Source organism: Lichenostomus cassidix, chromosome 5 (genome assembly GCF_008360975.1).
Source record: "Lichenostomus cassidix isolate B80296 chromosome 5, HeHo_3.0, whole genome shotgun sequence".
NCBI lineage: Eukaryota > Metazoa > Chordata > Aves > Passeriformes > Meliphagidae > Lichenostomus > Lichenostomus cassidix.
Window position 1 is genome coordinate 22,543,426 of NC_139486.1, and position 13,021 is coordinate 22,556,446.

Consider the following 13,021-nt stretch of genomic DNA (forward strand, 5'->3'; position numbering starts at 1 on the left):
GTTATCCATTGGGCTTTGCAGCTACATCTGAACCTCCCAAAGCATCACTGCATCAAGCATGCTTACAATAATGGTCTCGGCTTAGAAATTACTATGCGCCAGAAATTGAGTACTGAAGAATCAAATTGCCTTAAAAACTGTTCTCAACTAAATCCAAATTTTCATACTACGCAAGCTTCAGATTCAGATTTCATCTCTCCAAAGGCATTATTTAAAAAACATGGCCAGAAGAATCACAGTAGAGAGCAGATGTCTAGAACTGAATGGACACAGGCTCAGGAGGGAAACTCACTGTCAAATAGAACTCCAGCTCTAAACTTTTCACTGACTCATGAATTCCTTTCCACATGGCTCTTTTTCATGATGACAGAAGACGACAAAGACACAACCCAACCCATGTTTCTGTATTTCACTACTGAAGCAAAGCCTGAGCAAACACTGCATAGTTGAATACAAAAAATAGCAGCCCAAAAATCTGCAGTCTCTCCTAGGTGTCTTTTGTTTGCTTGTTGCAAGGAAGGGAATTAGCAACATCATTCTCCTACTATACAATTCCCACCTCTTCTGTGGGAAAGCATCTAGGAAGAACCCAGAAGCAAAAAGCAATGCAGACACATTTGCTACAACCAACACATTTCCAGGCTACTCCTGCACTTCACAGCTACTTTCAAGCTTGAGTATAAGCAGTCACTGATTGACTGACTGCTGGCTAAAGTTTCAGCTGCCACCAGAGCATGCGCCTTTGTCACCCAACACAGCCATGCTGAAGAAGCTGCACTGCTCTTCCCATGCAGATCTTTGTGAATTTCTCTCTGAATTCCCCTTCTGTACTTCCTGATTTAACTTGGAGTAATTAGCCCCGGCAGGAATACAGGAGTTTAAAAATCATTTACTAGCTACACAAATGGCTGCAGGAAGACACGTTGGGTTCTCTACACAGACCTAAGAAACCACAGCAGTTGAAGGAGAATGGGTAATTAAGGATTTTAGGGAAAAGGTCTACAAACTTGGTTTTCAAAGTTCCTTTCTGGAAAGACTGAAATTAAATAGATCCATTTCAAATTTTTTTCCCAAGTATTTGTTTAGAAGCTAACGTTTATACAAGGAGGCAGTATCCATCCTATATCTAGCTTTCAACAAATCAGCATTTCCTGAATGAAAATGTTCCACTATCAAAGTTATTGAACAGTTTTACTGACAACGCTTAACTTAATACCAGCTGAGAACCAGACTGACAGCTCTGAGTATTACTGGACAAGCAAACAAGAACAAATTGTCTAAATAGGATCTGTCCTTATGCAAGACCACGCCTCAGCATCACTAGTATAGTCACTGCTCAATTTGTCTCCTGAGTCTATCAGCCAGAAGGGACTTTGTTTTTGTGACATATCCTTTAAAAGTTGAAGACCTATCTGCAAAGAAAAATCTATTCACCTTCCTAAAGTTATAAATGTACCCCCAAATAAATATATTGCCAATTGCATAACCAGATATTCAAAATCCAAACATATAACAATAAAATTGAAAGAAGCAAAACTGAAAGAAGCAAATACTAGCAACTGTTGCAACTAATAAACATGTCTCAGAAAACTGAGCAAAACAACTGTTAAAACAGTAATTCCAAAATAAAAGAATCAAAGCAAAGACATTCAAATAGTTTTGTCTCTAGCAAGTAAAGAGAAAAAATTATTTTCCAAGGCAAAGTGCCTATGCTGGAAAATCTCCAGTTGGCAGCTTAATTAACTGAGAAGTGTCCAACTTGAACACCTTTGCTGAGCACAACTATGGCATATTATAAACTTAAAAAATTGTTTGTATGTAGACATTTAGGACATAACTCAAAAAGAAATATGAAACTAAGTAGAATTATACCAGAATTCAATGTAAGCTTCATGTATATCACCATGTTTAACAAAAGGATTATCATTCCCCATGCTAGTAAGTACTTCATTATGTCTTTACAAAGTTATTGGAATACTGAATATACAGCAGAAACCATTCTGCAGACTTTCATTCCCAGCACTGTGATGACACACTGGAGGAATGAGGAAGCAAATTGCATGGAAGCACAAAGCTGAGAAGACTTGATTTTATTGTCTAATAAGATAATGCATGGATTTCATTTTTTAGAACATATTTTCTAATCCTCTGCCTTTTCTCCTATAAAATGACTTCAGCAACATCCTTGTCATCTCACAGAAAATCAATATTTTGGTGATGGTAAACACTTTAAAACAACAGGATGACAGAAATGAATTTTCATGAGATTTACTCCTTACAGCATATCTCAGCCCAGCCCAATGCTGACACAGAAGCCTGCAACAAAATTCTCCCTTGCACAGGAACTCTACTTTAGTGCTTACATACCTGCTGTGTAAGGAGACCGATGTGGTTTGGTGGGGAATTCTGGCAGGCTGCTTGCTTTTCTGCCAACTGCTGCAGTTCTGCTGCTAGCACACTGGGGCCATGACGTTTGTCCTGGGGAGAAGTATGTTCTGCATCTTTGTGCATCCTGGCTGGGCCCACACACTGTGTGCTTGAACCACGATGGCACAAACCTACCAAACAAACATCGCAATGTGCTTAATGAGCGTTATGTCAGACCCTCTCAGCCTGCTGATCACAGATACACAAAAGCAGAGAAGATACCAAGAAGAATATAGAATACACCTATTCTGCATGGGTATTGCTCGTAAGACAATTAGCAATTCCAAACCCATGTTTAAACTTTGTTACAATGTATCTAATGGCACCCAATTCCAGAGACATTGGCAGCTGTTACCCAAGTTAATGTTTTCCTTAAAGAAAAATGGATCTCTTTAAATAAACCACTCAGTTGGGAAGTAAGATTTATTTTCATGCTAGGAGGGTTGTCAATATATACAGCAACTCTAGTGAATATGTGCTGACCCTGACACACAACCTAGAACAAATACATACCATCATTCAAAATACAAAAAAATAAGTATTATCAGGACCACAGCTGTTAGCCTGTGTGTGGTTCCCAAAAGTTTCCTAATAGATTACAGTCTGCATGCAAATTCCTACAGTTTCTTCTGCCCTTCAAATTCTTTACACCATAACTCTGCATTGCTCAACTGTGTTCTACCACAGCATGGTAGATAAGAGGCCTCTAAATCTTGTTTTTAGGATACCCTTGGATATGGCAGTGCTGAAACACCCTAAAGAATGAGGTACAGTAATGATTCATTCCGAGCCTTTTTTTCTGGAGGTCTTGGTACACCTTTAAGTATTCAACACTTTTGAGGTTTCATTTCACAAGATTTCTACGCTTCATAGACAACCAGAAAACTAAAGAATAGTACACAGACTGAGACAAGACTTCTGCTAATGAAAATAATCACTAAAGATATATGAGATCAGTAACATAACAAAGAAAATATACAATACTTGATTTCACAACTCTTTTTGAACAAGAAAGGCTGAATTCAAAGGACAAGGCTGACGGGAGCCCTTATCAGTTTTCACAATTACTGCAAAAGAGGTTTTTGTGAGGCAGGGATTAGCCTCTTCTCCCAAATAACAAGCAACAGGACAAGAGGACATGGCCTTAAGTTGCACCAGGGGAGGATTAGATTGGATATTAGGGAAAGTTTCTTCACCAAAAACGGTTGTCAAGCACTGGAACAGGCTGCCCAGGAAGTGGTTGAGTCACCATCCACGTAGGTATTTAATAGACATGCAGATGAGGCTCTCAGGGACATGGTTTAGTGCTGGACTTGGTAGTGTTAATTGTTGTACTTGGTGATCTTAAAGGTCTTTTCCAAGCCAAATGATTCTCTGATTGACTGCTCACCTGGTGAATAAAAGGGCATCTTTGGCTAACAAGGGCTACATCCTGCACTCCTGCTTTCCCTGAGAAATTTAGCAAGACCATTCAACAAGACTCAATTCTGGAAATGTAAAATTTCTACCTACTCCACAACAGAAATTACACAACCTCTGTACTGAACTAGCAGGTTATTATGAATCCCAGAACACTCACCTACTTTTCCAGAGGATGATCGGGACAATCTTTGGCTGTAGATATGAGCAGCTCTCTGAAAAGATGAGAATGGGCCAATGGTATAGCTACCAGAACGACAATGAGGTAACCCTGCAAGATTACAAGTCTCAGCAGACACTGGGTTTGTGAGGACAGAAGAGCTGTCAGCAGCTGTGCTCTGCAAGGAGGATAGTGGGGGTGGGGACTGAGTCAGTCTGGGACCAGCTGGAGGAGCCGGCAATGAAGGGTGACCAGCTATCTTTGAATTTTCAGAGGCTGAAGGCTGAGATGGCATCCAGGAACTGGTACTTCTCTGGAACGTGGCACCAGGAACAGAGGAAGAAGCACTAAGAGTGCTGCACCGAGGTAATTTCAATTCGGCATTTAAGGAGAAGGTGCGTCCTTCTGAAACTACACAAAGATAATCAACACAGTGTATGAGAAAAAGCTGCTTTTTAGGTCCTTTGATAATATCAACACACCATATGCCTGTATTCAGACACACTGAAGCCAAAATGACCTCATCTATCAGCAGAGACAACAAGAGGCTCTACATAATAAATATCCTCTTCCAAAGCCTGCCGTATCTAGATCTTCCCCCCCAAGAGAAGGGCAGCTAACTCTTTCCTACTGCCTACTCTACAGTATCTTCTCTTGTGTTTAAAGGTAAAACTGAAGAATCTTCAAAAAAATTGGGCATTTGAATCTCTCAGTTTGAACACAAAGGTTCCAACCTTTGATTAAAACAGTATTAAACCAGTATATGCATTCAATATGTTTTTCTTGATGATTATTTAAGTCAGTTTACTCACAGCTTGATTTAGCTTCTTTGGGTTTATAGCCTTTTAGTGCTCCTTCTGCTGTCAAATCTGCAGCTGAACTTTTGGGATGATCTTTTATTTTTTTCACCATCTCAGGATGCTCTGTAACAAAATCAAGGAGTTAGGAAGTAAAACATTGTAAACTGTGGTATCATTAAAACAAGACTGCAGAATTTACCCTTGCTATAACTGACTTCCTTGCTAATATTTCCTGTAGCCCACGCAACTTTATGATGAGAATTGTGCTGTTACATACAGGAGCATGGACTACTAAATACATATGGCTGGCACACTACTCCTCCCATGAAATGCCTAATTAGGCTGAAATGCACAGTCTCTGCCCTCCAATGGATATACTCACTGTACGCAGCAAAATTCAACAGATTTTGATTACACTCATCCCTTACATTGATTTCAGAATTCTCTGTTCATTTCAATTCTTACTGCCTGCAGTTTGCACATTCTCGTTTCAGTCATGAAATGTTATAGTTCGTAAAAAATGCCATTTCTAGTTCCTTATAAATGCCAGTCTAGGTTCATCCCATTTCACTTCAGGCAAAGAAGGTAGGAGTACAGTTACTCTAGTCTTCACATTAAGACTGAGTTAAAAAAAAATATGCAACCTCAAGAAACCTGAGTAACATTGTGGAGGGGTTGCTCTCTTTTCATAGACTTAAACTAGATTTGTCTGGGCAACATCATCTCAGAACTGCCTGCAAAACTTACCACCTAGAGGCTGTTTCTCTGACTGGTGACTGCTATTGCTGTGTTTTGTGCTTGCAGATTTTGTTCCTAGGAAGACACTTGCTGATTTGTTTTTGTGTGTGTAAAATGTGAGTACTTCCTCCAGGTCACTTTCACTGCAATAATGAGACAAAAATGGATGTAGAGTGAGGACATACAGCTTTTCTGCATTTGTATAACAATCAAAGACAAGAAACAATAACAAAACTGAAGAGGGGAGTGGGAAAGAAATGGTGACACTAGACAAGCTAATGATTTTCTCAGTTCTACAGGGTAAGAGCAGAAGGAAGGCAACATGCCTTCTGGTTAAGCCTGAGATTCCCACTAAAATACCATCTTCTTATGCAGTAGAAAATTCAAGGCATTCAGGAGCCTTCCCAGGATAAATAAAGAGCAACATCAGGGGAGATTAGCTCAACATGAGAGATTCCATTCACAGCTAAATTTGGGAATCTCACCAGGTGCTCTTTTGAATAAGGAGGTATTTTCTCACGCGAGAACTCAGCTCAGCCTCTGTTTTATAGTCACCATTACTAGTTTCTATTCAGCAGTAGGGGGAGAAGAGGAAAGAAGGTAAAAGCTTGTTGAACAGCCAAAACTGCAGAACAAACAGAACAGTCAATACTTCTGTGAAACTCACAAAACTTAGATATGTTCCTCACTTTCTTTACAAGAACAAAGTGCAACAGCCCCAATATCCTAAACAGCTATTGGTCCCAAACCAGTATCAGTACTTTGGCCATTCCTATCACAGCTTCTCAATTAAGAAGCAACATTTATTACCCATTTTCTCCACTGCTGCATTCACTGCATTGCAGAACGAACACTCCAAGTGGAAATCTATCTCCTTTGCTTGGCTCCAAATGACTTGCTCACTGATTCAAGCTTGAAGCACAGTGCCAAGTAGTGTCAGTTATCAGTTTTCAAACATACCTGATACTTCACATAAGAAGCAGAAAGATCATTGCTAGAAACTTGCTGATCACTGGCAAACTATTCTATATCACTCAAACAACCCAGCAAAAATCTCCAGCCCCAGCCTAGAGAGTGTGCATCAGGCCAGTAACATGAAAACAGAAGAGTTTGCAGTTCTGTTCCATACAGCTATCTCTTAACATTTAACAAAAAGGAAAATTACCTGTCCTAGGACACAACAGACATTTTAGTGGCCAGAAGGGTCAGAGAACCAAGAGCATGCCATGGACCTACGTAATATGTATTTCTAACATGAGCAGTAGATACTATGGTGTATGGTAGTCAGATACCTTTATCTGAAAATCAGCAAGGTTCTTCTGCAATCCTGTAAATCTGTTGCAGTAATGACTCCATCAATTATATTTGTAAAAGGTAAAATACTTGTTTTCTAAAGACTCTATCATAAAGAGAGACTGTGAAACTACCTGACCTTAGTTAGGATGCCTCAGCTACCACCCACTTTTAATCATTCACTAAGAGTGCTATCCAAACAGAGAAAAAGAACAAGCAGTTTAATAAGTGGTCATAGAAAAGAAGTGACCATCAGTGTTCACAGAAAAAAGGAAGATGGGCATTAAAAAGGCAGGGAAACTCTATCCAGATACCGACAGGGGTTCTTGCCCATATAGGTATGTCATATATGGGTCAAATAATTGAGTCACGAGGAATTGCTTTTTGTGCTCAAGAATCAGAGACTTTGAAAAAATAATTCTGGTTCACTGAACAATTTCAGACCTCTCCATAGTCAGACAGTTATAATGCCATTGTTTTTCATACAATGCTACAGGCCCTACGGAATACTTAACTATTTTCATAATCTGTTTCTTACCAAACTCTTTTAAGTTTAAAGCAGATAAAGTGCAGTGATAGAAAATGCTGCTTTTTCATTGTTAAAGTAACTGCTTGCACTGAACTGCCTTAGCAGGCCAAATAAGAGGTCTAACTCACTTCCTTGCTCATCTCAGAAAATCCAGACCTGGAAAATTCCTGAAGAAAGGCAGCAAGCATGAGATTTGTTTCTGAGAGCAGAAACTTGAGTCAGAGCTGTAACAACTGTTCAACCACAGCAACTCAAGATCATCTGAGCAGCAGTTCTATTTTCATTCTCCTTCCAAAGTGCTGCCTTATTTGCTCCAGCATCACAGGAAAGGAGACCATTAAGTCATCAGCAGAGGTTTGAAATTTACACAGGCCAGGGCAACCACTGCCATCCTTTGGGAAGCTACTTAATGGTCAAAACATCTATTGTTTGTTCTTCTCTATGCACCAGATGCTGATGTTACAAGTGTTTGGTTGCTGGAAGAGAGATAAGAGAAGACAAGCTTTCTGTCCCACAGCAAGAACAGGTCCTACAGTCAGTAAAGGTATCTAAAGACTTTAGATCAATCAAACCATCTTTAGAACAATGCTATCACTTTCAGGGCTGAGAGATCCTTCATCAAAGGAAATAAAATCTATTCCTACCTTGCTCTGGTAATAAAGTTCTGAAAACCTTCAGGATTCACTCCCTCTTCCTCCTCTTCCTGTTTCTTTTTTGATTGTTTCTGAACCATCTGCTCCGTTTCCTGTAATAAGCAGTATCAGTAAGTGTCTCTGTGTTCCATGGCATAGCTACAGTTTGCAGAATACAAAACCCAATTCCATGGGATCTAAGAAAAAAAGAAGATCCCTATGTGCAACAACATGAATAATACGGAGAGCCCCAGAGACAGCATCCTAAGCATACACTAAACCCTTGATTCCTCCACCTGACACAATTGATTTGCTGAGAAAAGGTCAAGTCTTCAGAAATACGTGCTGTTCCTTCAACTACACTCTCTGATGGAACATAAAGAAGTACAGAAGGGAAAAAATTAAAATAATTCTTTGCAGATATTAGGTCCCCTCTCCACTTTTCTTATTTCTGTTACAGAGTTCCTCCAAACAGCTTGTATTTGTGCATTTGTTCCAGAAGTAGACAGATATAAGAAAGGAGGGAAAAATATAAAATTAATCCTCAAGAAACTGAAGGATGTCTGTAGAAAATCAACAGATTTTCTACTATAAGCTAGTAGCTCCCTTGAGTTAATTCCTTTTGTCAAGCAGCAAATTGCTGAGGGTTTATAAACATAGCAAAACCACGCTGCCTTAGCAAAAACGAAGAAAGTAAAACAGTACAGCCTGTGGCAAATGTGTTTATACACTGAAATATACTGGAAGAAATGGTAAGCCTTTGTGCATGAAAATGAGAACAAGTTCTCAGATATAAATGGTCTATTTTACACCAGTAGAACTGGTTAACATTAGAGTTAACATTGGATTGATACAAGCATTTTTGTTCATTAAAGAAACCTTGAGGCCTCTCTGAAATACCAGTACCAGCTCAAAAGCTTTATCTGACTAGATTTGACCTCCACTTCATTTCTTCCTGCTGGTATCCTGAGCATTCCTAGGACAAAAGGGTTAGACACATCTTCTGAAACATAATTCAAGACAGGGAAGAAAAAGCCACTTTAGGACATCTCTACCCTTTACTAGTTAAGTAAATGTCTGGACAATATATGATCTGTTTTACTTAATTTGCTGGAGTTGTATTCTTTTCTTCTGTGTCATTGCAGATGATATATAATGGCTAGTAGGAGCTCCTCTTAAATCTGAAGTTACAAGTCAATGAAAGAAGTCTATATGTTGGAATGAGAAATCAAAAAACCTCACAGCCTAACAGTCTCTCAAGGGCTTAAACACGTACACCCTGAAACCTCAAGTGATATGTTCTCACTTGTTTTAATTGAGAAAAGATGTTTATGCACTGATTTATTACTAGTTACACAGCTTTATTTTGTGAATTTACTCAAGAGTTAGCAGAAAATCCTAATGTTTGAATACAATTTGAGTGGAAATTATATCCAACGCAGCTGCATTCTTCACTCACCACAGAGCCACCCAAGAGTTTTGTGGTTACTCCTAACACAGTAATTCAGCAAGCATTAGGCATACAAGGCACTCCCTGGAACAGATTTGGTTCAATACCAACCTTGCTTCAACAGATCAAGTTACCAGATGTCAGTTCTGACAAGGTAATGTAAGTGAACATCCTTTCATAATGAGTAGAAGCTTGGAGGCCTCTGCACAGCCACCTCTGAAAGCTAAATTTCAATTACCCTTGTTCTAACACTAACATAATGCTAGTGGGCAAACGAAAGGGGAAGCTGTCCTTGCAGAATGAAGATTAGGTTCAAACCACTGTGCTAAGAACAATTCCTTCTACATCTAAAGATGTGAAAATTATTAATTTAGGACCTACATCTCCTTAACATTGAGCATGCAGAATACCTTACTGCAGATATGTAGCAGTCCCTCAGTAGACCAAGCAAACAGTAAAATACATATTTCATGCTGCTCTGTATAAAACCAAATATCTTTAAAAAGCACCATAAAAATGAGAAGTGGGAAGAGGCATTACAAAGCACTAGAATCAAAGGCAAGGCAAAGAAAAAGCAAACCGCCAGTTAAATTCCACTTCATTTCAGCACTTCTTTTTAAGCACATAATTACTGGCATGCATACATTATGTAATAATATTGTTGTCTATCTGACAGTTTCAAGAAAGTACCCTTATTGGATGCACAGCTGCAAGCAGACCATGTAAATAACAGAACAGTGCCTTTGAAATACCCCACACGAGCTACTTTATGAGAAGAGAAACCAAAAGAAGAATCAAAAAAAGAATTAGTCACCTTGTTGTAACAGATTATGAACTCGCCCAGCTGGCGAGCCAGGATACGACGACGCTCAGTTAGTCCTAAATTCCGGCTGGGGAGCAGCAGCCTCAGGAAGGACTGACGAAGGTTGCTGGCAGCTCGCTTCAGAAAGCGGACAACAAGATCCTGCAAGCAAGAGAGATGGAGTTAACAATGCGCTACCTGCAAGATGTGGGGCGAAGAGAATAGAGATATTACAGCAGCTAATGACTGGCAGAAACTAAACACATTGTCCTGAGAAAATTAGCTTAAACTGGCAGGCAAAGGCATTCTGCAATATGCATTTTTAATACAGCCCTATAAATCCAATGTGGGGGGAGAAGAACAATGGTATGTCTTGCCTGAGGTGGGTCGGCATTTTGAACACTTGAGAAGTGTTTGTTTCAAAAGCATGGCAGATAAAGGAAAAAAAGTAACCAATCAGCAAAAAGCAGCAACACAGAATAATCTGTAAAGTCCATGATCTTATGAGAATGTTTCCAAAGACCCACCTGCAATGTGTTAAAGAAGGCCTGTGATAAAGTGCACGGACATAAAACTTTCTCAGCACTACCACAGGAAAGGGGATCTTGGTCAGACATCTCCACTACAGTGGGTACCCCATTTCACCATTTTTCATACACATACTATTGCTACATCCTCTCTGCAGCAACAGATGACTACATCTACAGCCATGTAATTCCAATCCCTCACCATGTCTGCTTGACCTCTGGTAGGGGGAAACATATGGCAAGGCAGATCCTAAGGCAAGATGCATCCTGTGGGTGTTTTGAACCCTTCTGTCTCACCTCTGGATTTGCTTTTGCTTAGGAGCTCTGTTAATGCATAAATGAGCAGCCTCACAGCCAAACTATTGGATTTCACAGCTCGCCTCTCACTGCCATTACTCCAGGCTGGTTTGATCTGTTATTTTAAACATTATTCTTCACAGTACAGCAGACAAAGTGACTCTCAAAAAGCCCGTTTTAATTTCCACTTGGAAAGAGCAGAGGTAACATTTTCCACTGAGTTGAATGATTATTCTTGACACACAATTTTATCTCTGAACTGGATTGGCTGTTTCCCTGCAACATGCACTCAGTGAGAATATATGCATAAGCTCAAGAGCCTACTGTACAAAGCTCTTTTAGGAAGGTTTGCGAAGGGATCTGGGCTTGCTGCGCTTTTTAAAATGCATACATATCAAACACAGGACTTCAAAACACTGCCTAGAAAGATCCATCACTTTTACTTTCTCTTCTCCTCTATCTAGAATGCAAGTAAGATGTAAGATTCATAAATGGAGATGTCTGGATATATTACAACAGTATATAAGAGAAAAAAATTTAACTGGGTACCTGCTCTATTTGCGTTGGTGAACGCTTTGCTTAATGCAGAAGAAACCAGATCCTGACAAATATTCTTAAAGAATCTTCTAGAGAAGAATTCAAGAGCACGTAAGCTCAGAAATCAGTGAAGGAGAACCAACAAGACATCTGAGAAGCTTGAATGTCAACAACACTCCAGTCATTAAGAGCTGCCTATCATTGTTCCAAGGTCAGTCAGCAGTCCTACCTCATCTGTATATTAAAAATACAGCACTGGCAGCTAGACAAAAATAAACAACCATCATCTCAGTTGGACTTCTTTTCTTGCAAGGAGGGGTACTGACCTCAAAATTCTCAAGGCAGATTTCAACTTGGCTTCTCAGTCTGGCCAACACAAAGCTTCTTACCATTTGCTCATCCTCTTTGGCAGCCCAGGCAGGATTCTGGATCTGTTCACCAGCTTCCTTCATCAGTCGGAGCCGAACATGCTGTAGATAGGCAGAGAAAGCTGTACGAGCTTGTACTTTGCTGTGGACAGAAAGAATCAATCAGCTATCTTCAGAACAGGAATGGGAAGAGTTACAGCAGTCAGGCACAGCTTATGGAGCAAAGTACAGTCAGCAAGAACCTCCTAACTGCACTAATACTGAAGTGCAAAGACAGGAGGACCCCTTCACCCAATCAGCATTTTAAAGCAGACCATCAGTTCACCAAGATGGGGTAGGTATTGCAGGAGGCACAAAATATAGTAGACACTTTTTATGTTCTAACACAATTTCTAAAAATGGAATGTTCTTCCTGCCTTTTACAGCCTTAGTTATTCTCCTCCAAAAGCCAGTAATATGGACATCAGCAAAACTGTGTATTTTTAAAACAAATTCAACAGAGGCTCTACTGGGCCTCTGTTTTCACAAACATTTTGAACACCACAACAACAGACCATAAAATAAACAAAGGACTTGGTACTGGTGCCAGAGTTATAACAAAGGCCCTGTAATTCTCATTGGAAATGAAAGAATTAAATCTGTGAAAGTGAGCTCTTCCCCCGCTGGCTCAGGGATAAAAGCCAAATTTCATTGAGCAAGGCACCACTGAGGAATGAAGGAACATCAGCAAAATCTGCTGTGCAGCTGGCTGAACATGTTGGGAAGCTGTAAGCATGAACTGAGGAGAGGACTGGGAGGGACACATCACTTCTCATTCCCTCACAATGGTAGTCACTTTAGTATTTGCATCTGTAGTGAAGAGAAATTGCAGAAAGCTTTGCCTAATTCTGTTCATTGTCCTCTTGGTTTAAACCCTATCCTCGAAAATTCTGCTCTCCCAGTCTCTGCTCTTCCTCACCGTTTTCCCCATAGTAGCTAGAAGCTTCATATGCTACATCATAAGGATGTAGCAGCAGATTGGCATAAGTGTCAGCAACAGATT

General features: G+C 39.9%; 1 protein-coding gene across 15 annotated transcripts in view; it reads right to left on the reverse strand.

Moving 5' to 3' along the window:
- Window positions 1-13,021, reverse strand: part of TTLL5 (tubulin tyrosine ligase like 5) — a 128,949-nt gene that overhangs the window by 64,119 nt on the left and 51,809 nt on the right. For 13 of the 15 annotated variants that reach the window (XR_014852535.1, XR_014852536.1, XM_085061708.1 and 10 more), the window contains 7 exons: window positions 11,938-12,121; window positions 10,263-10,412; window positions 8,011-8,111; window positions 5,554-5,687; window positions 4,819-4,929; window positions 4,007-4,417; window positions 2,368-2,558 (listed from right to left, as the gene is read on the reverse strand). Coding sequence is in view for 13 of the 15 variants with exons in the window: in XM_085061708.1 (XP_084917834.1) it covers window positions 2,368-2,558; window positions 4,007-4,417; window positions 4,819-4,929; window positions 5,554-5,687; window positions 8,011-8,111; window positions 10,263-10,412; window positions 11,938-12,121 (1,282 nt within the window). In the remaining 2 variants the exon portion in view is untranslated. The remainder of the gene's footprint in view (window positions 1-2,367; window positions 2,559-4,006; window positions 4,418-4,818; window positions 4,930-5,553; window positions 5,688-8,010; window positions 8,112-10,262; window positions 10,413-11,937; window positions 12,122-13,021) is intronic. The other 2 variants (XM_085061712.1, XM_085061706.1) reach the window with 1 other exon arrangement.